The sequence below is a fragment of the Peromyscus leucopus genome, chromosome 12, assembly GCF_004664715.2.
Source record: "Peromyscus leucopus breed LL Stock chromosome 12, UCI_PerLeu_2.1, whole genome shotgun sequence".
In the NCBI taxonomy this organism is placed as follows: domain Eukaryota; kingdom Metazoa; phylum Chordata; class Mammalia; order Rodentia; family Cricetidae; genus Peromyscus; species Peromyscus leucopus.
Window position 1 is genome coordinate 27,612,314 of NC_051073.1, and position 26,851 is coordinate 27,639,164.

The 26,851-nt window shown below is 40.8% G+C and overlaps 1 protein-coding gene across 1 annotated transcript in view; it reads right to left on the bottom strand.

Annotated features, from left to right (window-relative positions):
* Window positions 1–7,483, bottom strand: part of Gbe1 (1,4-alpha-glucan branching enzyme 1) — a 253,228-nt gene extending 245,745 nt beyond the window's left edge. Inside the window, exon 1 of the mRNA XM_028876721.2 lies at window positions 7,232–7,483. Within this exon, the coding sequence (XP_028732554.1) occupies window positions 7,232–7,374 (143 nt within the window). The 5' untranslated portion in view covers window positions 7,375–7,483. The remainder of the gene's footprint in view (window positions 1–7,231) is intronic.
* Window positions 7,484–26,851: the final 19,368 nt, after the last annotated feature.

The window sequence follows — 26,851 nt, forward strand, 5'->3', positions numbered from 1 at the left end:
TTGCAAAATGAGAAGGGGTCAGCGACTCCTGCCCGTGGCTATCGATCATTCAAGAATGACTCAGGAACTAGGGCAGATCTCTGCTGCAAAGAGCAAATGGGTCCTACTGGTACAGAAAAGCGGTCAGCTGCATCTCCTAACTTTGGTTCTTTTCTGCCTTCTAAGACCACTGACATTTGACTCTCTTCACAATCTACAGTTTTGCTGGGTGCTGAGGGGGGAAAAAAAAGGACACCAGTAAGTCACCTTTAAAATTCTTATGCTGTGAAAAACAATTGTGGATATGACGACTGACACGTCAAATCCAAATATCCTAAGACGTGTCCCGACACATGTATAGGGTCATGTTATGAGACAGAAGGGAAAAAAATGCATGAAGCAGAGGTCACAACCCATGGAAAAACCACAGCCTGATCTGAGAGTGGACCAAAATGCATACCATGCAGCAAAGCAGAATGTGCCGTCATATCTTCACGCTGGTATTCATAGCATGTTAAATGTCTACTTGACATCATATATTGTCTGTTATTTTATGAAGAAAAGCTTTGCTTAATAATTTACTTGTACCAAGCTAAAAGACTCCCTCTTACAATAACAGAATTTGTCTCTGTTCTTGACATGCTGCTTTTGCTGCTTTTTATCCAGTGATTTTTCTCTAAACTCCCACCATAACTTCTGCATACCCAAGGAATTATTAAAAGGAAATATGCAACATTTAGTGTTAAAGGGGCAGAAATGGACAAAAGATACCATGTCTCTGATGAGATTAGAAACTTTTAATATCCTTTACAGAATGGCCCCGGGGTCTTGTCAGAGGGAACATCCTGGGGTTTGGTGAGAGATAGGGGATATGAGATACACATAAAGATTAGGCTAGAAAGACGAACAGAGACCAGACAGTGTAGACTGCCATAGGTTAAGAGAAAGACCATGGATTATATTTCAACAGAAATGGGGAATTATTAAAAAGGTGTATGCAGAATAGTATCATAATTACATTAGTTATTTTCTGATGCTGTAACAAAACACTATGACCAAGGCAGCTTACACAAAGAAAGATTACTTAGGCTTCCAGTTCAGAGGGATAAAGACTACATAGAGGAGTGGAGTGACGGAAAAGGAACAGGAAGTGAAAAGCTCACATGCTGAGAGAGCAAACCAAAAAAAAAGTAGGTGAGGAGTTAAGCATTCAAAGACCGCCTACAATGATGGACGCTAGGTTGTACCTTCAACACCTCCTCAAACACCACCACCAACTGGGGGCCACTTATTCAAATACTGGCACCTACAGGGGACATTCTCATTTAACCATTACAATAATCACATTCACCTATTTTAATATTCATTCATTATACTGGGAATGAAGAAGGAAAAACAGAAAAAGTCGTATGAACATCTAGAAAAGAAGTAACAGCTACGGGCCCATTCTCATGCCTCTCTAGATAAACCAAGAACTTGAAATAAGGTAATAATAACCATGCAGATTGATACATACGTCAAAGAGTCAGAGGAGACAACTACCCAAACTGAGAGAAAAAGAATGAAGAATAATGGAGCCATAGAAAATGACTCAATTATTAACGTGTTTTCCTTGTAAACATAAGGGTCTGAGTTCAATACCCAGAATCCACAGGTAAAAAGCCAACTATTATGGCATGCAGTGTTTTTGATCTCCTAGTAATGAGGAGATAGAGACAGACAAATCCCTGGGACCTCCTGACCAGCCAGTCGAGCCTATTTGGTGAATTTCAGGAGTGAGAGATCTTTCTAAAGAAAAGGTAGATTCCATACATGCACATGTTCACCCACACACAAAAACTCACATGTGTAGCAGAAATCTTAGATGGTCTTCTTAATAAAATCAAACCTGAGGCCAAGTATTGGGGTGAACACAGGAAGGTCAGAGAGACAGAACAAGCCATAGCTAACTTCACCTGGCCAACTTCTCAGCTGATCTTGTTTCCTCAGACTGGAAGCCTCTGTGTCCTCATCCGAATGAATCTCTGCTGAACTGTGCTGCTAGAAAGCCTGATGCTCAACCAGCCAAAATGCTTCTAGTTTCTGGTCCTCACGCCTTATATACCTTTCTGCTTTCTACCATCACTCCCTGGGATTAAAGGCTCGCTTTCTGGGATGAAAGGCATGATGAGTCACCATGCTTGGCTGTATCCTTGAACACATGGATTTCTGCCTCTGGAATGATAGGATTAAAAACATGTGCTACCACTGCCTAAGTATCTAGTGGCTTTTCTGTTCTCTGACCCCAGGTAAGTTTATTAGGGTACACAATATTTTGGGGAACACAATACCACCACACACATGCACAAAGAATATGCTACGTTTCAAGACTGAGTCACTGGTAAATGAGGATACCTGAACCAAGATGGGGTATGGAAGGACAAACAGGTTTAGGATGAAAGTCTATATATTCAGATTATGTATGTTGTGCTTTGTACTTACAGGTCATTAAAATAAAGACCATTCAAATTATATTGCAAAACAGCAGGAAAATCTGGAATGAAGGCAGATTTTGAGTAGCCTCAAGAGATGTGAAATACAAAAATGATTTGTCTAAGGAAAGAATACTATGCAGAAATTAAATGGCATTTTAAAAAAGGAGGAGGAAGAGGAGGAAGAGGAAGAGGAAGAAGGAGAAGGAGGAGAAGGAAGAGGAGGAGGAGGAGGAGGAAGAGGAGGAGGAGGAGAAGGAGAAGGAGAAAAGAAGAAGAAGAAGAAGAAGAAGAAGAAGAAGAAGAAGAAGAAGAAGAAGAAGAAGAAGAAGAAGAAGAAGAAGAAGAAGAAGAAGAAGAAAGACATGAGGAGTAGGGAAGCACCCTGGATTCTCTTACACAATATAGCCTGAAAGAGAGTGAAGTAAAACCTACAAAAGTAATGGAGGAAAGGCAAGACCATGGCTTCAAGGAGCCAAGAAGGATTCTGTAATGTACAATGCCATAGAGAACGAACATACAGAATAACTTACCATGACTGTCTATGGACTTCTTAAGAACAGTGTTAGTCATAGCTAGAGAGATAGCAAAGTGAATGAGAGCACTCACCAGCACCTAGGGAACCCAAGTTCGGTTCTCAGCACCCACACAGGGTGACTTACACACTGTCTAGAACTCCAGCTTCAAGAGATCTGACTCTAGCTTCTGGCCTCCATGGGTACTCACACACACACACACACACACAGAGAGAGAGAGAAAGAAAGAAAAAAAGAAAGAATAATAAAAACTTTAAAAGAATGCTTTAGCTGGGCGGTGGTGGTGCACACCTTTAATCTCAGCATTCGGGAGGCAGAGCCAGGCAGATCTCTGTGAGTTTGAGGCCAGCCTGGTCTACAGTGTGGGATCCAGGACAGGCACCAAAAACTACACAAAGATATCTTGTCTCGAAAAACCAGAAAAAAAAAAAAGAAAGAAAGAAAGAATGCTTTTAATAAAGACTAGTTTCAGATCAGCACTACCCACTGCTTTACAGGCATGCCAGGAAAAATGTGTATCCCATCTAAGTAGACGATGTTTAGAAGAAGAAATATCACAATATACACTTAAATACGATGTAAAATTTAAAGAAAGAATACTGACTATGGGTAGACCAATTGTATTCATCTGAGCAGGGTTCAAAAATGTCAGTCCTCTATTTTAGGGAGGAGATATACCAAACCAGCAGGTCTCAACAGAAAGGGCTCACTACTCGGCAAAAACAAAAGAAAAACCATAGCTTCATTTTCTCGTTTCCAAGCTACCAGAACTGAGAAAGAAAATTTCAAAACAAATCCTTCATAATCCTAGATCACTGAATGACTGCTGTGAGGAGAGCCCTCTGGCCAACTCCCAATGCCTTGTAAGATGTGAGCGATCAAATGTGGTTGTAATCACTAATGAGAACTAACTAGAGTGTAACAACAACTTTAACAAAATTAGAAAGAGCAAAGTAGAAAACGTCACCTTAGGAGGCAATCGATGAGACAGTGATCACACCCTAATGTATCTACTTTTTATTTATGATGCAAAGTAACTCCCACTCTACACTAGATTTGGAATTCTCACAGAAGGTAAAAAGTACAAAACAGAATTTCAAGTGAAGCAATGTTGACTGGGAAAGAATGTGATGATCGATCAGTGAGAAGAAAACGACTCTCCATCACCATTCTTATATATCGATGGTTGTATCTCCAAGTTTCTGCACTATGTAATAAGCACACTTTGCACATCGATGATCATCTCATTGTGTTAGTCCAAGCACACACAAAGCGGGTCACTAAAAATGAGCTGAAAATAAAATAAGTATCTTACATTACTATTGTGGCTTCAACAACATACTTGAAACAGGGTGACTTATAAAAACTAAAAAAAGTATCTCCTCACAGTTCAGGAGTGTGAGGAGTCCAAAAACAAGATGCCAGTGGGTGAAGTTGTCCAGGGAGGGCTACTCTCTGCTTCCTGGGTGGCATCTTGTTATTATAGTAACCAGAGAGTGGGAAGGCAATGTCTCACGAGCAGAAGGGCAAAAGGGCAAAACTACACCAAAGGTTTCTTTTAGTTTTCAATTTTTAATTTGTTTTTAGTTTTTTGAGACCTTTTTTTCTTTTTTTTCTTTTTTCTTTTTTTTTTTGGTTTTTCGAGACAGAGTTTCTCTGTGTAGTTTTGTGCCTTTCCTGTAGACCAGGCTGGCCTCGAACTCACAGAGATCCACCTACCTGCCTCTGTCTCCCAACTGCTGGGATTAAAGGCTTGCGCCACCACCGCCCAGCAAGACTTTCTTATTTGTATACAATGTATGGTTACAACATTTCCTCTCCTTGGCCTTATCTTGTCCTCCTTCCTATTCCTGGTGACCCCCATTCCAGGTGACCTCTTTGCCTTCCTCTTCCCAACTAGCCCCATCCTACTTTTATGTCTTTGGAGGTGGGTATGTAGACACCTATCTTGTGCAATTGGTCACAGCTGCTGTGCGTTCATGATAGCCATGGAAAAGTCATTTCCAAAGAAGGAATTTTACAGTATGGCTCCCCATCTTCTGGTTCAGACAGCCCTATTCTGCATGTTCTGGAATGTTCCCTGGGCCTTAGAAGGGTGACGTGGATGTCCCCATAAGTCCCTTCTTTAATTAGACCATTGTCTACTGCCAAAAGATGCATCCTTGACTAGGGCTTCAAGCTGTCTATGGGTATAAGGGGTTTAACTCAATCATGGGGAAGGAGCCCTCATGGCCTAGGCATGTCTTAAAGGCCCCAGCTCTTTATACGGCACACTGGTTAACACACGAATTTTGCAAGGGGCACATTTCAAATCATGGCAATCAATGACCATGACGACACTATGAAGAAGTTTTTATTCTTCAACAGCTAACAACAAAAGTCGCCACTGACAAATGCCAAATTGCTATCTGACATGCCTAAATGGAACATGTGTGCTGGAAAATGGCAATTACCCAGAACCAAGGACAGAGTAGTGTCCTGGTCACAGTGAAGCATAGAAGGGCCCACTGGGCCAGACTTTTCACCAAGAACACTGGATTCCCTCCCTTCTTTATTCTGGCCTTTGTTCCTCTCATTAATTTTGACAAACCATGAAAGATGACTGTAATTGCTTCAACCCCTGTGGAGTTGAATGTGAAGTATACAAAAGAAAAAAAAGTGAATAAATGATGTTTGTCTGCTTGTGGCCATTTAAAACCGGAAATAGGACACAGGCAAAATATTTCCACAACTCTTGTTCTAGAATTACTTACAGGTCACTTTACAAACCACACAAGTAGAGTCAATGTAAAAAAAAAAAAAAAAAAAAAAAAAAAAAAAAAAAATTGGGAACTCCAAGAAGACTGGCCATCACCCTTAATCACCCTCCTTTGTTTTAATTTGTGAGTTCACTACAATAAAGTGATTTTTATATGAAAAACAGTATCTATGGTGAGAATGGATGAAGGAATGAAGCAGACAGGAGCAGAGGTGAAAGAACGTCTTTACCATGTTCCTTTCTACATTGCTTTTATTTTGATCCACGCAAATAGGTTTCTACAAAAATACAGAAATAAAAGATAAATTATTCGCTTTTGTTCAAAATCAGATCAAGTCTTTTAACTTTAAGCATGTGAACTATCTTACAACAGGTTTGCACATTCCGTATGAAATTTTACCACACTCCTCCCCAATACTTTATCCAAGGGCATAATTACATGCTTCAAGTGAGCCTCAGCCCAGCCTGGTGACTTTGAGGGGGGCTCTCATTAGCATATGTAAACTCTGGAATCAGCTGCTGTCTACAAACTCTCTGGAGCAGGCACTTTCGTTCTTCAGTTTCTTATTAGGAAGTTACTTAAGTGAATACGTTGACTAACATGACAAAACCAAGACGTGAACGTAAGGTTTCTTTGTGTTTTCAAATCAACCCATGTTCATAATCACCCATGTAGTTGGATGTTTTCTATGACTAAAAGCACTGCTTATAATCTGTGGCCACGGTAGTTTTGATTTTCCGCAGTTATCTGGGCTTAAGAGAAGAAACTAGTTTAACAAATGTGACTACAACAAAATACTTCAAATGGGACCATCACTCTAGTTAGTACAGAAGTTATTTTCACTTTAAAACTGAACCTGAGCTGATCGTAATCATTACACTCCAAGCGAGGGAAGAATGATCGAGAGCAGCTAAAACTAAAGGCTTTGGAACTGAGTTCTACAAGTTGGCTATCCACGCCGTCCTCCCTTCTCCGGGATGGTAAAGCAAGGTCAAACACTCGCCACCGTTGCCTTACTGCCTTACATACCCTCTTCGGTGTTGGTTTAGGAAAGGGGAGGAACTTTGATCAACGATCAAGGTGAAAAGAAGATGCATGGACTAACAGGAGCAAACACTGGGGGAACAGTGTCTGCCTGAAGGACTGCACCCACACGGCTCAAAGGAAGTCAACTACAAAGTTGGAAATGCACAATCACGCGCTGAGCGTCACGTCCAATGCAACCAACAGGACCAGGGAGGGCCTAAACTTGTCCCAGAAGGGGCTGGATGGCTCCGAGCACGTAGCGGATGGCGCGCGTTCGGGGCGGACGTGCAGGAAGCCGCAGACACTCCAAGCAGAACAAACCCGGAGCCCATCCGGAGCCACGCCCATCCCATGATTGACACGCCAGAGGGGCGGGCCCGTGCGGAAGGGAGCCTGGCGCCGGCGGCGGCGGCGGGCGGGCCGCGGGGGCGAGGGGCTGTGGCAGGGGCTCCCCGAGTACCTGCGCTGGAAGTCCGTGGCGAAGGGCTTCAGGTACGGGTCGATCTCCAGGAGTCGGGCCAGCTCGGGCACGTCGGCCAAGGCGGCCTCCAGAGGCGCTTCCGAGCCCTTGTCGCCTGCCGCAGGAGCCGCCGGCGCCGCCATCTTCGCCGCAGCCCGAGTAGCCGAGGCCCGAGAGGGTCGAGTGGCCCGAGCGGAGGAGTGCGAGCGGCTCGGCGCGGCGCGGGGCGGCGGGGCGGAGCCGGGCGAGCCTAGGCGAGCCGCCGCGACGGGCCCTTTATAGCCGCCGAGCGAGCCGGGGTGAGCCCGGGACACACGTCCGCAACACAGGTCCCCGCCCACTCACGCGGCCGGCACCTGGAGCCCGGAACGGGGCTGGACGGCCACCGAGAGGCGGGTCTCCAGCCCCTCTTCCCCTTCCTCCCCGTCCCGTCCCGCGATCTTCACTCCTGACACACCTTCTGCTCTCCTGAGTTTTTCCTAAGGGTGGTGACCAAAATAGGAAATTCCCCGGGAGAACAGTTAAATATAGATGTCGTTAAAATGTTGACTGTTTTATCATGTCCTTTAACAACCCCCAATGCCCCACGTTGACTGTGTCGCATGCATTTTATAACTAAGACAGTTTTTTTGCCGGTTGCATGAATACCCCCGGTGTCGGAAGCCGCCGCAGGAACAAGAACTTCCATACAGCCAACAACGAGTCAGAAAGGCGTTTGCGTTTCCGCAAGCTTTTCACCAACAAAACTGTCTTTGATGAGATATGACTCGGAGGACATCATTAAACTGAACTCCACTGTCCTGTTTAATGAGTCATAAAGCAAGACACCGCTCTTCTGGCCAAGCTCCCAAGTGTAACGTCCTTCTGCCCTTTCAGTTCAGTGGTTCCTTTTGAAGAATACAGACTTGGGGACCTAGTGACATGATGGCCCACTAGGTAGCAGGTTCTTGCCGACAAGGCAGACAACCCACATGATGGAAGGAGAGAATCAACTCTGGCCTGTTGTCTTCTGACCACCCCTGACACATGTACACAGATACACAGGCATACATTCATGCATACATACAGTTATTTTTGTAAGAAGAATGCAGAGTTGGACACCAGGGAAAATAGAACCTACTACCCAGGAAGTTGCAAGTTTACTTTGTACCTCAAAACTGGACAGGTTTGGATATAACTTTCTCAGTTGAAATCGGGAAACGTAAAATCGTATCTATGAAAAGCCCAGCGGTGGTGGCGCATGCCTAAATTTAATCCCAGCCCTCGGGAGGCAGAGGCAGGCAGATCTCTGTGAGTTCAAGGCCAGCCTGGGCTACAGAGTGAGTTCCAGGAAAGGCTCAAAGTTACATAGAGAAATCCTGTCTCGAAAAACTAAAAAAAGAAAAGAAAAAGGAACAGTATTAATCATCCTTGGGCTATCAACATTTAAAGGGGGATTTGTGACATATTTAAGAAACAGTTGAAAGATACATAAAGGACCTCAATGTGAATGGGTAGAGGTCTTGGATAAAGGCACAAAACAGTGAAAGGTAACACATGGCGGGGGAGGGGGAGTGGTGCTTGAAACCCAGAAAGAAAATACCTAGCAGACACACAAATCTGTAACCTGGACACAGGTTTTTTTCCATTCGTAAATCTAAATTTCCATCACTTCAAACTGAAATTTCCACTTAGCTTGCTATGAGACCTGAACTAACTAACCTGTTCGTGGCATAAGCATTTACCTATTGGTGTAAAACCATACCACTGATTAGGAGGAGAGAAATTTAGTCAGGGCTTTACTGAATAAACACTGCCTGAAATGAATTTTTAACACTTTTAAACAGGAAGGTAGCACCTGTGCATTCCCATTATGACCTGCCCCCTATTTTCAAAATGGGAAGTTTCTCAAACTGAAGTTGATGTGAATCACCTACATGTCTTGGTGAAAATGTGCCTTCTGAATTTGGGGTCCATTTACCAGAATACATTTGAACTACTTCCAGGTGACACTGTTGCTGCAGGTTTGACATCATTTGAACAGCTAAATTCTGCACTGTAAGTCAAATAATGCCATTAACAACCTAAAGGGCATGCCATTTCACTTAGAGTGAAATGTAAACTTGGCTTTCCTTAAAACATTTATGCAGTCTGGGCTTACTACCGTTATTATCCGATTTTCTTGTACAGCAGTGGCATGGACTTTCCCGGAATTGGCAGAACTCTGTGACCACTGAGGGTGCTGTTTTGTCAGTTGGGAATTCTCTTCCTTGGGTTCTCTGTGACTACTTTTCCCAGCTATCATTCAGTTTTCATATCAAATGCTAGCTCATCTCACAATCCCATAATTCTTTCTGAGTAGACTATTTCAGCCCTTGTCTTCTGTGCAACAGTGAACACAACGTGCGTTCTGCATTAATCTTTAAAATATAAGCTCCCCAGAGCAGAAACCTAGTCTACCTCAAGTTCCATATGCCAGCCCCTTGCCCACATAGTGCAGCTAATTGAGAAAGTTCCACCGTCCTAAGTGTTACATTGCCTTAGAGCTAGAGCACCAGAATCAATACTGATCAAATGCACGTCTTTCAGTCTTTCACTTCTGGTATTCAAGGAATGCTACTTGGTACTGACATTTAGCTTGTACTGCAATAAGAAGCAGCCAGAGAGGAATAGCATTCCAGGCCAGGAGTTTGTGAAATGGAGAATTGAGCTGCTCAGATCAGAAAAGTAAGGGGGAAAGGGAAGGAGTGAAAAGAAACTAGTGTGCATGGTGTCCAGGGAAGCAGGAGAGCACCCGGAAGTGAGCTAGGGCAGGGTACTATGTTTTATCTGGTAGAGCCTGTAATCAGAGGGATCTGAGCAGAAAACTAGGCAGCGATAATATCTAGAGAAGATAACGGCTTGGCCTAAGAGCAAGACAATGATGGGATGAAGATGGAATTTATGATGAATGGCCACAGTGCACAGAAGTAATTTAGAATTTGTTTTGGTGGTACTGTAGTATCCCAGGGGTACTATAGTATCTCAGGGGTACACAAACTTTAAGGTTTAGATGAACAGAAATCATTTCACCTTACTCCTCCACTAGAGCCTCGACCTCTCCCGCCACTGGTGTTTGCCCTTGCTTATATTACCAGATAAGTTCCTTCCTATAAAGTAAGCCTCAAGACCTATAGGAAATGTGTTGTTTGTACCCATTAGTCCTGTCTTTATGCCACCAGTGTGCACAGCTTGATACACTAGTAGCATGGCATGCAAGGTATAAACTAAGAAGAATACTAATGACAGCTTTTCCCAGTACCTGTGCTGTGCCTTCTATAAACAGGCAGGGCCGCTGGGGGTGGGAGTGGGGGTGGGGCGGCATAACTTCCAGCTTAGCCCAGTTTGATTTCTCCATGTCCTACAAGCACGTTTTATCTTCAGCAAAAAGAACTTCACCCATGTGGACAGGTGGTGGTGCACACCTTTAATTTCAGCACTCAGAAGGCAGAGACAAACAAATCTCTGAGTTCCAGGCCAGCCAGGGCTGTTATGCAGAGAAACTGTGTCTCCAAAAAACCAACCCCGCCCCCGCCCCCCCCCGCCCCCGCCCCCGCCCCCAAGGTGGGGGGCGGGGAAGAGCTTCCTGTCTAGATCCAACATGCAGCCAACAGCAGTGACAATGACCCTTAAGATTTGCCAATCCTGAGATGTCTCTTTAGCCAACAGCTCATTGGGAGGTAGCCAATCTCTGGCACTTTGATTTTATTTAATAACTCCATGGCTGGGAGATTCTTTTCCACCTGGACAAGTTGCCCTCATTTGAGCTCTTTCGCCTGCTTTTATTATCTTCCCAGATGCTTCTCCAAGTCTGTAAGGCACCCAAAGGCTAGCAATATATAATGAAATGTTGTCACAAAGGGTGAACTTTATCTCTGAAGGCCCACTACCATCCATTTTGAGAAATTGCAAATTGGTCCTGGGACTTAACATGTAAGGGAATATTAAAATAAGACATGAGGAATATCAAATACAGTGTGAAAAGTTCTCATCACTTTTATCAATTGATTCCTATCGGGGAGGACGCTACGTTGGATGCAGGAGCATGCAAAAACAAACAAACAAACAAATAAAAAACAACCCAAGAGTCTCCCTTATTTAATACTGTAATCTACAATCATGATCATGAGCTGCCCTGCTTTCTCATCCTGGGACACTGCCTTAGTGATACTGTATACCCCCATACCCCAGAAAACCAGAAAGGACAGGTTTTCATTCTGTGGACCTGCCTGGAGGGAATCCGGGATCAGGGCTATGTTCCTACCTGCTAGACCTGCAGTTCAAGCCAGATTCCTAGATCTGACAGAACCATGGCCCTTACCTCCTCATCAGCCACACTTGGCTGCTGAAAAAGCTTCAGGTGTTGGTGAAAAGTCTCTACCTCCAATAAACTGTCTTGCAGGATAAAAATGCACACAGCATATTCTTGGGAAATGTTTGTCCACCATAGGACAAATATATTTTCTTGTGCATTTTTTTCTTATTTACTTTGTCTATGAACTATAGTCTCACTTTAAAAAATTCCAGGTATAGTTTTAGACTCCTGCTAAGTTTTCTCCCTCAGTACTCCAGCTAGATAGCAGTCTTGCTATATCTGCCATTGGGTGTCCTCTGTCTGCTTTCCACTTCTTTTGTTTCTTTGAGATTATTTTAGCACATTAAGAACCTGATTTACCTGCTAGTCTAAATTATTCTTATCTGTCACAACTTCTCCTACTGCTTAAAGATCATGTTCTGTCATGGGGGGTTCAGCAAAACCACTAAAGCTCCATCTCAGTCCTACAATCCCTACTCAATTAGCTTCTTAACTATACTGAAAACAAAGTGCTATCAGGCCTTGTGAAGTAGACATCCCACACCACCTGTCACTTGCCCATTTCTCTGGGCAATCCTTGTCCTTCCTCTGTAACCTTCAGTTTCTTGGCATTCATGGGACCTCAGCTGTCAACAACCAAGTGTCTATAACAGCTTCTGTGACCCAGTCAATCAGAATGGCTGACTTCATACCGCCTTATGTTACACGTTCTGCATGTCAAGGAATGCTAGTTGCATTATTCAGATTGCTGTGCTTCCAGGGCATTTATAACCAACCATGTATTCCCCTGTGTCTCACAGTCTTGTGAGTCACAATGCAAGAAATACTTTCAAGCTTTGCTAAAAAAGAAAAAAAAAAACTTCCCTCGAGGTGAGGAGATGATGGATCCCCAGCAGACATACAAAAGCCAGGTGCAGTGGCATGTGCCTGTAACCCCAGCACTGGGTGGGTAGAAAGAAGTGAATTCCTGGGCTCATTTTACAACTTGTCTTGTAGAAATGCTGAGCTCCATTTTCAGTGAGAGCCCCTGTCTCAAAAAAAATAAATAAATAATGTGGAAGGGCTAGAGAAATGACTCAGCAGTTAAAAGCACATACTGTTTTTACAAAGGACCTGAGTTCAGTTCCAAACACCCATATCTAGATGCTTACAACTACCTATAATTCCGGCTGTAGAGGGATGTGATGCTTCAGGATACTGTAGGCATCTGCACTTCTATTCACATCATAGCCAAAACCACACATACACATGCACATATTTTAAAAGATAAAAATAAATCTTTAAAAACAAGATAAAGTAGGCTGGAGAGATGATCAGGGAGTAAGAGTACTTGCTGCTCTTGGTGAGGCCATGGGTTCAGTTCCCAGTACCTACACAGTGACTCATCCATGCATAAATCTAGTGCCCTGTTGGCTTCACACCAACATGGCCACAGAATCCAGGCATTCTTGCTGCCTTGGGTAGCAACATGGGTCAAGGATATCAACACAGACCCCAGCTGTGGTAGTCCCATGCACCCCGACATGGCCCTTGGCAGCAACCTGGGCCTGGATGTCACCCTGGCCCCAGGTAGCAAACAGGCCATCCATATCAGCCTGTTCCTCACCACTTTTCTTCTTCAACCCTGCCTCTTTCCACAGCACATGAACCATTCCACTTCTCTTTCCCATTTCTCCGCCATATATTTGCTCTTCATAATAGCACCTACCTACTTGGTGCCACAGGGAGCTGGGTGGGCCTGTGGATGCCTTTAGCCAGCCTGGACTAAAAGCCAATCTAAAAATTTGAATGAAGCTGAGATCTTATACTCATGGGGTAAATAGAACAAAAGTCAGCAGGACTAAGAAACTTATTTCTGAGGCTATCATAGATTCTTAACCATGGAATTTGGCTAGAGAGGACAGTTAGGTTGTTAAAACTAAACAAGAATTTCAAGAGGATAAGAAAAATTGTTGGTTTAAAAAAAATTGTGGACTGACTGCCCAATTTATTCTAATATTTATAACATTAGCTATTCCCTTTGCCTCTGTGCCCCTTAGATTTTCAAGATGTGTTCCTTATATGAGAATATTTAGTAACTTAACACATGGATAGGATAATTTCTAGCACACAGTAGATATTATATGAGGGTTAGCTGTTAGGGGGAGTTAATGAGCATAAAAAAGAAATCCACCAATGTCAGCACTATATCCACAAAACATGTCCAAATCTCACTGTTTTATTACTTATAGTTCTTCTGTTTAGAAGGCACATGCACATGAAAGAAACAAGATGACAATTTTATTTATTGTTAAGTATTTAATATATAAATTTAAATTTTGAAGTACCTATGATGCTTATGTTTTGTCAAAGATTTTAGACAGTGTATAGGCTTTCTAGATGATCTGTTAAGGTATTCAGAGTATAAAAGAATTTTAAATTAAAACTTCAACATGATTATCCAGTATCCCATGGTATAAACTTTTCAGTGGGATTTATGAGGTGTAATTGTTTATAGCCATATTAAATTCATCAGAGGCAAACTTGCTACACACTCCCTCTGTCATCTGTCAGGCCTCATAGAGAACTCGGAAGGAGGTTCCTGCTTAAATACTTAAATTCCATGTGATGAATGTTCACTATGACATGAGTTTTGTCACCTGAAACCAGAGTGAGGCAAACAACTTTCTCCTACGTTGGCATGGAAGAGTGTTTAAATGACAATGATTTTCAATTCCTTTTGCCTACAAGTTGAATGAGAACCAGTGACCTAAAGGTGAACAAATTCTCCAAACACCAGGGTTTCTCCCTTAGAACTGGGTCAATTTTCCTGATTCTGAAATGGTGATTTTTATTTCACTCACTTACACTCTTCCTTAAGCCTTGATATTACCTGTGATGAGAGTTTTGCGTCTGAAATTTCCAGTACATCTGGATCTTCCTCTTGAAATTTTTGCAAACATTTTAGGCACAAGCTAGTATGAGAATGGGTGGATAGTTGAGCTTATAAGTGCGGAGTTATCCTGAGAGGGGAGTGCACTGATTGCTCAGCCAGATAGCTGGCAATGAAATAGTCCTTCATTCAAGACACTGATGCAGCTGGTGCATTCCTGTGTTTGTGGAAGGTCTTCAGTAAGCCTATGGAAAGAACACAGGCATAGAAAGTCTGCATACGACAGTCTACTTAAGAGAAGTCTGGGTTTGAACCCAGGTATAATTTTTGTACAGCCAATGGCCTTCAGAACTATTTTATACTGGCTTTCACAGAAAAGGGAGAAAGAGAAGAACAACATAGAGTATTGTTTAATCATTTAAACAAAAAAAAAAAATACTAAACATAATTTTTAAGACCTGCTTACCTAGTAACATTTGGGTGAAACTCTGCTCCCTGGGAAATCCATCTGGAAGAAACCTGACACCTATAATATGAACTAAGGTCAATAGGGAGAATTTATCATATAACAGTTAAGACATAGAGCCCACAGGTGAAAGCTCAATGTAGGGAAGTTGGTACAAGGAATAAAAAACATGTTCTGTAACTGCTGACTTCCACTGTGACTGTTCAAATGACTTTCCTTGTTTGGCTTTTATTTGTTTTTCCTGTAATAGAACATTGCCTAGTGACAACTTGTGGAGGAGAGGGTTTATTTCATTGTACAGTTGTAGTCCATCATGAAGGAAAGTTGAAGCAGGGACTCAAGGAAGGAACTAAAAGGCACAAACTGAAGCAGAGACCATGGAGGAATGCTGCTTCCAGGGCTTGCTCTCCAAGGTTTGCTCACTTTGCTTTCTTGTATATCCTAAGACCAAAGGCTCCAGAATAATACTTCTCCCAGTGGGCTGGGCCCTACTGCTTCAATAATTAATCATGAAAATGCCCTGTAGGCGATCTTCTAGAGCTGCTGCTCTCAACCTCCCTAATGCTGCAGCTCTTTAATACAGTTCCTCATGTTGTCGTGACACCCAACCATAAAATTATTGTCCTCACTACTTCATAACTGTCATTTTGCTACTGTTATGAATCTTAGTGTAAATATTTTTGGAGATAGACGTTTGCCAAAAGGGTCATGACCTACAGGTTGAGAACCATTGTGCTAGATGCATTTTCTCAGTTGAGGTTCCCTCTTCCTAATTACGTCTAGACTTGTAACAATTTGACAAAAAACTAAATGGACATGGATTATTCTCCAAGAGGTCCAAGCATATCCTAATATCCAGAGTCTGTGGAGCTTTCTTCTGTGGATATCACTCTGTATAAATAAAGCACTCATTGGCCAGTAGCCAGGCAGGAAGTATAGGTGGGACAAGCAGAAAAGAGAATTCTGGGAACAGGAAGACTGAGTCAGGAGATGCTGCCAGTCACCTCCATGAGTACCAACATGTAAGATACTGGTAAGCCACGAGCCATGTGGTAAGGTGTAGATTAATAGAAATGGGTTAATTTAAGATGTAAGAACTAGATAACAAGAAGCCTGCCACTGCCATACAGTTTGTAAGCAATATAAGTCTCTGTGTGTTTACTTGGTTGGGTCTGAGCAACTGGTGGGTGAGAGAGATTTGTCATGGGCCAGGCAGGACTAGAGAAAACTCCATCTACAGCTTCCCTTAATTATTAAAAAGAATGGAAGGGTGTCACCAAGCGGGTGACATCTCTGATGCTAATGAGAAGGAGCCTTAGGTGGCCATAGAGAAAAGCACAGAGAAATGCAGCAACGTGACTGAAGCCAGTGGTTGCAATTGCAGTGATAGTCACAGGTCAAAAAAGCCTGAAGCAGCGAAGAGCAACTTCTCCCCTGAAGCCTCAAGAAGAACACTGACAATATTTTGATTTCAGGACTTTGGGCCAGAACTCAGAAAGAGTAAGTCTCTGGTTTTTCCAGCCACCTGAGTTATGGCAATTTATTTTGGTAGACTCTAAACTAACACATCTCTTGATGTCAGTTCTGTAAAATGAGCTTCAGATGCTTGTAAGATCATCACCGGGGGAGTATCAACCCAAAAACAACTCATTAGTTTAGGAGAGCCAGAGGTTTCCTACCTTGGCTATAGCTTATATATTTATGAATGAGAACTGTTGCACTCTTTGTTTTGTTGCATTGGTTAAGTACTTAACAAACCCAAGACTTCACTAAGCAAATACCTTCACTAAGCAATACATCAGCAAAGAGTTATATTCCATACTCCATCATTTAATGTAAAATGAGAAAGACCTGAGTCAGTTTTAAAAAGCAATGTTTTGACTGGCTACTAGACAAAAACAGAAAGAACTGTGATAAAACTATGCTGGAATTGGTAAATTCATTTTTTTTTCCTGAGATGTGGCTGGGAACACTTAAGACACTTTGTGTGTATATCGTGGTTGAACAAATAAGGGAGTAAATTGTAGATGAACAACATCATGTTTGTTTGTTTGTTTGCTTGTTTGTTTGTTTCTTTTTTTTTTATGGTTTTTGAGACAGGGTTTCTATGTGTAGTTTTGGTGCCTGTCCTGGATCTTGCTCTGTAAACCAGGCTGGCCTCAAACTCACAGAGATCCTCCTAGCTCCGCCTCCAGAATGCTGGGATTAAAGGCATGTGCCACCACTGCCCAGCTAGCACCAGGTTTCTTTACCAGAGACAGAAGTTTCAGACAAGCAGTAGGAGGAGGGTAGCAGGGGCAGTCTATGCTGAATTAAACAGAAGTAACTACATACACTGGTGAAATGCAAATGCATACACATGAAAAGCACATACTGAAAATAGCTGCATATGTGTCTGTATGCAAACCTCAGTTTGCAGGCACCTATATTCTTGATCTTGGTCTCCCATACAGTAGAAAAGCATAGAAACTTCTGTTAACCAGTGTTTTGAAGGAGAATGCTCTCCTTGAGCTCATTTTTGAATACTTAGTCCCCAGTTGATGGAGCCATTTGGAAAAATTAGGAGGTGTGCCCTTGTTGGAGGAGTTGTGTCACTGAGACTGGGCTTTCAAGTTTCAGATGCACATATGATTTCAAGTGAGTGCTCACTTAGATGCCTGCCCCCCCCCACATATATATTCTCACTCTCTTTCTCTGTCTCATGCCTGTGGATCAGATGTACGTTCTCAGCTACTGCTCAAGCACCATGCCCACCTGTCCTCTGACATGTTCTCAACCATAATTGTCATGTGTGGTGGTATTGTGTTCCCCGAAATATTGTGCACACTAGTAAACTTATCTGGGGTCAAAGAACAGAACAGCCACAATATTAAACATTATAGGAAAGGCAGTGGTAGCACATGCCTTTAATCCTAGCATTCCAAAGGCAGAAATCCCTCTGGATCTCTGTGTGTTCAAGGATACAGCCAAGCATGATTACTCATACCTTTAATCTCATAAAGTGAGCCTTTAATCCCAGGGAGTGATGGCAGAAAGCAGAAAGATATATAAGGCCTGAAGACCAGAAACTAGAAGCTTTTGGCTGGTTAAGCTTTTAGGCTTTTGAGCAGCAGTTCAGCTGGGATCCATTCTGGATTAGGACACAGAGGCCCCAGTCTGAGGAAACAGGATCAGCCGAGGAACTGGCGAGGTGAGGAAGCTGTGGCTTGTTCTGCTTCTCTGATCTTCCAGTGTTCACCCCAGTATCTGGTGCCAGGTTTGTTTTTATTAATAAGACTCTTTAAGATTCATGACACAGTCATAGACTCACCCTCCAAAACTGTAAGCAAGGATACAATTCAATCCTTTACTAAGTTGCCTAGGTCATGGTGTCTCTTCACACCAGTAGGAAGAGAACTAAGACAATAAGTAAACTCAACTTAGTTTCTAAACACCATTTTCAGTTAAAGAAAATAGTCAGTTCTGAGGTACAGGTAAAAAGAGTGAAAGATAAAGTTCAGTTTGGGGATTTTTTTAATGGAAAAAGATGTTTTGATTTTTTAATTTAAATTTTTGAGAATTTCATACATGAGTACTCGATTCACATCATTCCCAACCCTTGTGCCCATCAAACCACTCTCATGCCTTCATTCTTCTCAAATTTGTGGCCTCTTCTTAATTATTATTGTACACACGTGCACACACACACACACACACACACACACACACACACACCTATATACATACATGCCTACTTACATATATATGTGCTGTGTAACCTATTGAGTCCATTTGGCATTGTTTGTATGTATATGTATTTAGGGCAGACCACTTGGGATTGAATTACCACCAGGGGCTCATCCATAGGACAAGCCAATTAAACCCCTCTTAGCAGCCATTCATTGTCTATAGTTCTGTACCTCAGGGTGAGGCCCCGTGAAATTTACCCAATCCCCATTGGGATTGTATGTGAGTCTTGTTTAGGCGACCATGGTTTTGAGACTTCCTGGGTACAGCTGCCCTGTCACACATAGAAAACACTATGGCACTACAGATGTCCTAGTCCTCCAGCTCTGACATCCTTTCCGTCCACTCTTCTGTGATGTTCTTGAAGCCTTGGGTACAGGAATTGCACTGAGGATGTATCAGTGAGGGTTGGGCACCGCACAGTCCATTGGTCCCTGCATTTTGACCAGCTATAGGTTTCCACCTACTGCACAAAAGAAGTTTCCTTGATGAGGGTTAAAAAACTACATTTGTCCGTGGGTATAAGGATAATTTTTTAGAATGGAGTTAGACGTTAAATTAGTTTAAGAAAATGACAGTAGAAGTTCCAACTCTAAGGTCAAAGTTTTAAAGCAGATGTGCATGTGTGTGTTTCTTCATGAATGTGTGAGAACATGTATCCAGGTGCGCACAGAGTCTAAAAGATAGCCTCAGATTCTCTGGTGCTGGAGTTATAGGCAGATGTAAGCTGCTGGGCATGGACGCTGGGAACCTAACTTGAGTCCTCTGCAAGAGCAATATGCGATCTTAAATGCTGAGCCATCTCTACAGTCTCTAATTCTTTAAACAAGTATATTTTGTCATGCCAAAAGATATTCACTAATGCAGAAGAGTCCCCTAGCATGAAAGCAACCAACTAGGTAATACTAATAAAGTAACTATATAAGTACATCCTTATTGTAGCACCAATTGTTAAAGGTCTTATTAATTTAATAAAAACAAACCCGGAGCCAGGTATTGGGGTGAACGCTGAAAGATCAGAGGAACAGAGCCAGCCACAGCTAACCACACCTCACCAGCTTCTCAGCTGATCTTGTTTCCTCAGACTGGAAGCCTCTGTGTCCTCATCCAACTGGATCTCAGCTAAACTGTTGCTCAAAATCCTAAAAGCTTAACAGACTCTAGTTCCTGTTCTTCACGCCTTATATACCTTTCTGCTTCCTGTCATCACTTCCTGGGATTAAAGGCATGTGTCACCATGCCTGGCTGTTTCCAGTGTGGCTTTGAACTCACAGAGATCCAGATGGATCTCTGCCTTCAGAATGCTAGGATTAAAGGTGTGTGCTACCATTTTCTGGCCTCTATATCTAGTGGCTGTTCTGTTCTCTAACCCCAGATAAGTTTATTAGGGTGTACAATATATTGGGGAACACAATATCAGCATACCTTATAGAAATGATTGGTTAAATAAAACAGAAGATAAAGGGAAGGTTTTTGCTTTCTTATAATTTTCCAAATAATTTATAGTTTCCTTTCTCCAGGAAGTGATGCTTAATCTCTTCTGCTTAAATGTGGAATAGACTTAGTTACATACTTTCAAATAATAGAACATAGAAAGAGAAACAGTGGAGAAATCTCCCAAACTATACATTAGTCATACATTCAAAGTTATAACAGCATCATACTTCATCACACTTCATCATATGAGGTGGTGAGAAATGCATTCTGCCTTTGAGACACTATTTCCTAAATCCCTTCTGTGTTTCTAATCATGTGATAATATGCAGGACTAAATTGAGGAAGATTCTATGAAATTCCTGTTCATTATACATAAAACTCATCAAGATTCTGTATGGAAAGCAAGGAGAGACTGAGAACATGCCACTGATGGAAGACTGGGCACAGAAGAAGGCTATAAAAGAGCATCCTGGAATGCATCCCAGATAACATAAGAATGTTAGTGGTAAAATATGAATAAAGCCTGTAACTTAGTTAGTGGTATTATACAAATGTTAAGTTCCTTATTTTGTTAAATAGGGATGTAGCAAATGCTAGCGTTGGAAGTTGGACAAAGGGCATATAAGAACTCTGTACTGTTTAGAAAACTTTTCTTTAAAAATTATTGCAGAATGCATTTTAATTTATATTATCACCTCTGTTAAAATCTGAATGTTTGCTTATTTTGTAGAAAAATATATAATTTTGCATTACAAATGTTGTATTTGTCTATCTTTTATTCTTCCTTGATGAAAAAAAATTACAGTACTTGCTATCCATTTTGCCCCAATCATATTCAGACCTTACTCAACCTTTAGTTAATGTTTAAATGAAAACTATAATAATATTTTAATGCTGTAGTTAATCAAAACTTCCTGTCTCTTCTGGTGGAATTAAGTGTAATGGATTTTCTGAGCTTCTATTAACTCTTCGAGTTTATAAGGCTGCCACCTAGTTATCTGGTGGCAGAGTGTTCAGAGAAATTTAAAGGAACTGCTACAAGTACCTAATTAATCCTTACAATGTTGAGATAATCTGATTCATTAAAAGAACAATGTGTGCCTGGCACTGAACTAGAAATTTTTAATTACCATTTTGTACTTTGCCGATAACTTGATCTTCAGTGGGGGAAGAAACAGAAGAAAGAAAAGTGACTCTTCTAGGTTACATACTAAAAACTTTAAGACACAGACTTGAATGAAGCAGAGAGTAACAGATAAATGTAAGAATTAATTTTTGACATTTTGAGATCATATTTCCCAGATTATTGATTCTAAAAAGAATTTCAGTAAGAGCTCCTCATTTTATCTGTATAATACTTACGTTTTACTAGCAAATACAAAATTTTTGTGACAGTAAATTGTTTAAGCCAAAGAGCAGCTTAAAACTAATTTTTTTAAATAAGAATTAAGTTTTCTGCTGTTACCCTCCACATATTTTCCTTCTAGCCAGAAGTTGTATATTTTCCAAGATTTGTATTAGGACATGTTAAGCATTAAATAGTTTACTACTTAAGGAGTGTGCAGAGAAACCTAGGATGCTGCACCTCATGTTGAATGTTAAAGTGTTTTTTTTTTCTTTCTGCATAGTTACTACTCTTACATAAAGTTAATATTGTGGGTGTAAGCTTACCTATATCAAAACTTCTTTTGAAAACTTTTCAGAGATAAGCAGACTTGCAGATATTTCTGCATACTTCTATTCATGAATACCTGGTAAATTAACTCTCATTTGCAAAGCTAGCATTTCCTAGGTCTAAAAAGAACTGAATTATTTCACAAGGTTTATCATTCACCCAACTCAATATTCTATTAGTTACATTGTGCTTTTGATCTAAAATAAAAAAAGTTGTTTGACAGAGACAGCTCGAAACTTCTCCTTAGTGGGATGAGGTAGAAAAAGATCTAAGAATAGTTCTAATATAAAAGGATTCTGGAGGATGGATGTGAGGTACATATTTCGGTGGAGTTATCAGTACTTATTAAATGACAGACATTCTTGCAGTGTTCAGGTTTGTATTTTTCCTTACTTGTCCTATTGCACATTATTGGGGATAAATTTTTCACTCATTAAAATAAATACTTGTCCAGAGTAGGAGGATATATTTTAATTATATAACTTAAAAATATATATACGTATATGTGGGTATATGTATGTGTGTGTCAGTACTAAGAAGTTGATTCAATATTCAACCTGAGAGTTTTGTTTTATTTTGTGTTGAAATAGGGTCTTTATAGCTGAGGCTGGCACAAGACCAGGCTCATAGGTGGATTGTCTATATAATTGTGTTTAATTTCTTAATCTTCCTAAGGGCTCTGTTGATTACTAAGAGCAGCTAAGAATTAGTTCCCAATTGATATAAAAGGACAGTGGAAGGATTTAATCTCAAGCATTAAGCAATCAGAACTGTGCATCAGGCAAAGATGGTTATTCCAAGTCATTGGAAAGGAAATGAGGGAAGACCTGTCAACATTCAGGAAAGAGGATCTGGAAAATGCTTCAGGAGATGAAAGCTTGAACATAGAACAGGCAGCCTAGACTTCATAACACAATACCACAAAGAAGAGAACTACCCAGAGAAAGACTCTTGGAATTATACCAAAGTTCCCTACTGACTTTTCAATGTAATACTGTTCAATGTGTGCATTTAAAAAACGGCTACCAGTGTTGAAAGAACCATCTTGAAGAATTAAAGGGAACAGTGTTTAATATTCATACAGAGTCAGTAAAATGTACCTGTTCTTTATGGCTAGATAAGAAAACTCATCGTTTATATAGTGCATGACTTCTTTCTCAGAAAATCATTTTTCTGCACCCAGGAATAGTTAGGCTTAGAATACTTATTTTTCTGCAACTACCTAAGAAGTTACAACTTTAAGACCCCAAACTAACTTTCTTTGTGTAACTTACATGCGTACAAGTACAAAAGTTAGAAATATTTATGAAAATAGGGAAATAGTCACTCAACCAGGAAAATCCACAAGGTCTGGTACTTAATCATGTCATGAAGCAAGAACACACAATGAGGAGACTATCAATCAAAACTGACTTAAAACTGACACAGGTGTAAGAATTAGCAGAATTAAGGACATTAAGGCAGTTAGGATGCTTGAATTCCATATGTCTCAAAAGTTAGGGAAATGTTGAAGAAAAGAAATACATCAAATTCATAGAGATGAAAGCTGCAATATCTGAAATGAAAATTTAGGGTGTGGAAAAAAGCAACAAAAATATCCAAAACTTAAAAACATGAAAAATGAACCCAAAGCATGACAAATAAATAAGCAAATTACTTAATGTAACTTCATAAATATTTGTGTTACTTGAAAGATACTCTTAAAAGAAGAAAATGGTAAGAACAGCTAGGAGCAATTTCTGTACTTTTTATATGTTACATATTTTATATATATAAAACATTACATAGACATATATATATATATGTATAATGAGAGAGCTATGCAAGGATATATCTACTATGCTTGATAAATTTCTGTAAACCTCACACAAGCTAAAATCATTTCAGAAGAAGAAACCTCAGTCATAAAAATACCCAACCAAAATGCAGGAGAGCTCACCCTGGTGGTTAGGACAAGGGAGTGCTGGTGGGCTGACCAATCCTGCAACTACCTAGGCCCAGAACCAGGGTTGGCCCACCCCAATATCCATCCCATCTGTGATCTGCTTGAGCACATGAAGGAACCCGTCCTGCAGACCCAAAGCTGAAGGAGTTCCACAACACAGGCAACAGCAGGATATTCAAGAGGAGTCCCAGTGAGGGCCCAGCATCGATAGTGTGGCAGAAACCAGAGGCCTCGAACCAGACCAATGACTCTTTGCCATGAGCACTTACAAGTAGATAAATGGACAAAATGGTTTACTGCATGACTCACTATTTCACACTACTGTAGCTGAAAGTTTTTTTGTGTCTCACCCAGTCCGCAGCTGCTCAGACCCAAGTAAACACACAGAGGCTTGTATTAATTAAAACTGCTTGGCAATTAGCTCAGGTTAACTACTGACTTGCTCTTACACTTAAACTCAGCCCATTTTTGTTAATTTATATGTTGCCACGTGTTCTGTGGCTTTACCTGTGTGCCATTACCTGCTGCTCCCTGGATGGCAGCAGGCTGGTGTCTCCCCTGACTCAGCCTTCCTCTTCCCAGAATTCTCCTCTCTGCTTGTCCCACCTATACTTCCTGCCTGGCTACTGGCCAATCAGCATTTTATTAAACCAGTGTATAAAAGCATTATTCCACAGCACACTCCAGCTTTCATGACTTGATCCCCCTTCTTTTTTATCTTAAATTCTATTTGGGGGTTACAGCAAAGGCAGAGAGTGGATACACAGGGATGGGAAATGAATGGGACTGAGATGCATGATGTGAAAGATACAAAGAATAAATAAAAAGTTTTAAAAAATAAGACGGAAGAAATGTAAAATCTACACCTCAGTAACAAAAGTATGGAGCCTCTAAAACTTCAAATTCCAGTAACACCTTTGACTCTCATTACAATAGTTGAAAGGCATGTGGGAGAAGCAAAGCAAATCACTCAGGATCTTCAGATCAATTTTTCTGATCCAGGACAGTTACAGAATAAGATTTCAGTAAATCATATCAGGAATTATGTGTGACAAAGCCTGCTTTTGACTTATGAATCATACGTGGCCTATGCTAGCTTTTTTTCAGTAATAAAATATTTTTATACAAAAAATAAATACCCAACCAAATTGGCCTATGGTCAAGCCTGTTGGCTATTTCTTGATTGATGATTGATAAAAGAGGTCCCAGTTCATTGTGGATGGTGCCACTATGGGGCTGCTTGTCCTGGGTTCTATAAAAAAGGAAGCTAAGCAAACCACTAGGAACAAGCCAGCAAACAGCACCCTTCCATGGCCTCTGCATTAATTCCTGGCTCTGAATTCCTGCTTTGATTTTCCACCCTGAATTCCCTGGACTACAAACTATAGAATAAAATAAACCCTTTCATCTTCAAGTTGCTTTGGGTCATGATATTTTATGATAACAGTAGAAACACCAACACTCCTACCATGTAAAAAGAACTCTCAAAATATAGTAGTTCTTAGCTTACTCTACTATTACAGTAGAGAGTATTAAAGAATCATGAAATAGACAAACTACGTTGCAGTGTTAAATTCAGATGGTATACTTGGGCTAAAATAGCAAGGTACCTGACATAAATAAAAGGAGGAAATATTTCAAATGACAGTTTGATATTTTATTTTATATTTTTATGGTTAGTATTGACTGTCAACAAGTATCACCTAGAAGACACAGCTCTACATGTGTCTGTGAGGTCATATCAAAGAAATTTACATTTATAGTGAAAGGGATACAACCTCAGTATGTTGTGCAGAGTGACCAGGTGGTCTTCTATTGAACTTTATTCCAAGCCCTTGAAATCTGTATCTTATCACAGACCACTTCCTCTGTCTCCTTCTGCTTCCTGGCTGACATGAGAAGAAAACCTGTGCCCTGCCAAGGGCCCCCTGATGTAATCTTCAGTCCTGCTTTATAGGTCTACAACAAAATACATCATACAAACTGTTGTGTGATATTTTGGTTGCATTCTGACAATAAAATTTGCTTTGAATAAGAGGGCAGAGGTAGCTACTAGCTGACCAAAACTAACCATAGAGGTTTTGGAGGATTGAGGATAGATAGAAAGGCAAGAAGTGGTAGGGCCAGGCTTAGAGAGGCTCTCAGCACTTTTGGATGGAGGAATGATATCAACAAAGTGTTTGCATTAGATATTTGTCACAATAACAAAGTGACTAGTTAACAATTTTATCTCTCAGTTGCTATTAAGTTCGTCCACACTTCTCCGACTCTATTGCCAATTATCCAGTTCTGATTTCCCCCACTATGTCTTTATTTACAATACTGCAATAGCCTTTTGTTGGTTCCATCATTCATCCAATCTTTACCATCTTGAGCCCATTCTTACTCCCTAGTGAAGTCACAAATAGAGAAACAAAATCAATACACTCATTTCTTGAGACACTTTAAGCTTCCCACTTTTCTTAGAATAAAGTCCAAATTTTTCAAATGGCTTAGAAATAAATGATGTTTCTAAGTATAAATGATTCTATATTCTCAACAAAATCCTTTGCCAACTTCACATTCTTTTTTACTCAGTTTTTTTTAGTAGAATATTAGTTGTCTGACTCATGGTGACTCAAGGAGACTCAATTTTCCTTCAGCTATGTTTAATATTGTTTCACATTAATATGTACACTTCTTTTAAAATGCTAATTTATGAAAGTTCTCTTTGGTACCTGCCAAACACTAGAGTAGGTCACATGATATCCTACAATGGCCTTTTTATGATACTTGTTATACATGTGATTGTTTATTTTATGTCTGTTTCCTCTGATACATTATAAATGCTACAAAGGCTGAAATCAATTCAGTTTTGCTGTTGTATTCCTACCATTTAGCCAAACTCAGGTCTTCAGTGAATGTAGAAGGAAAGAGACATAAGGGAGGAGAGCAAGAAAAGAAAATGAAAGGAAGAAAAGAAGGATGGAAAGACAGAAAGGGAAATAGGGAGGACAGGAAGAAGGAAAGAATAACTCCTTAGTATCTTCTATGTGCCTATTAGAAATTTTCTCCCGAGGTTAAGCAATTTCCCCCCTAAACACAGGTTTATTCTTGATTTTAAAGTCTTAGAGTTCTAGCAATATGCTGAGAATATGTAGATAATCAATCATCAAAATATCCTCTC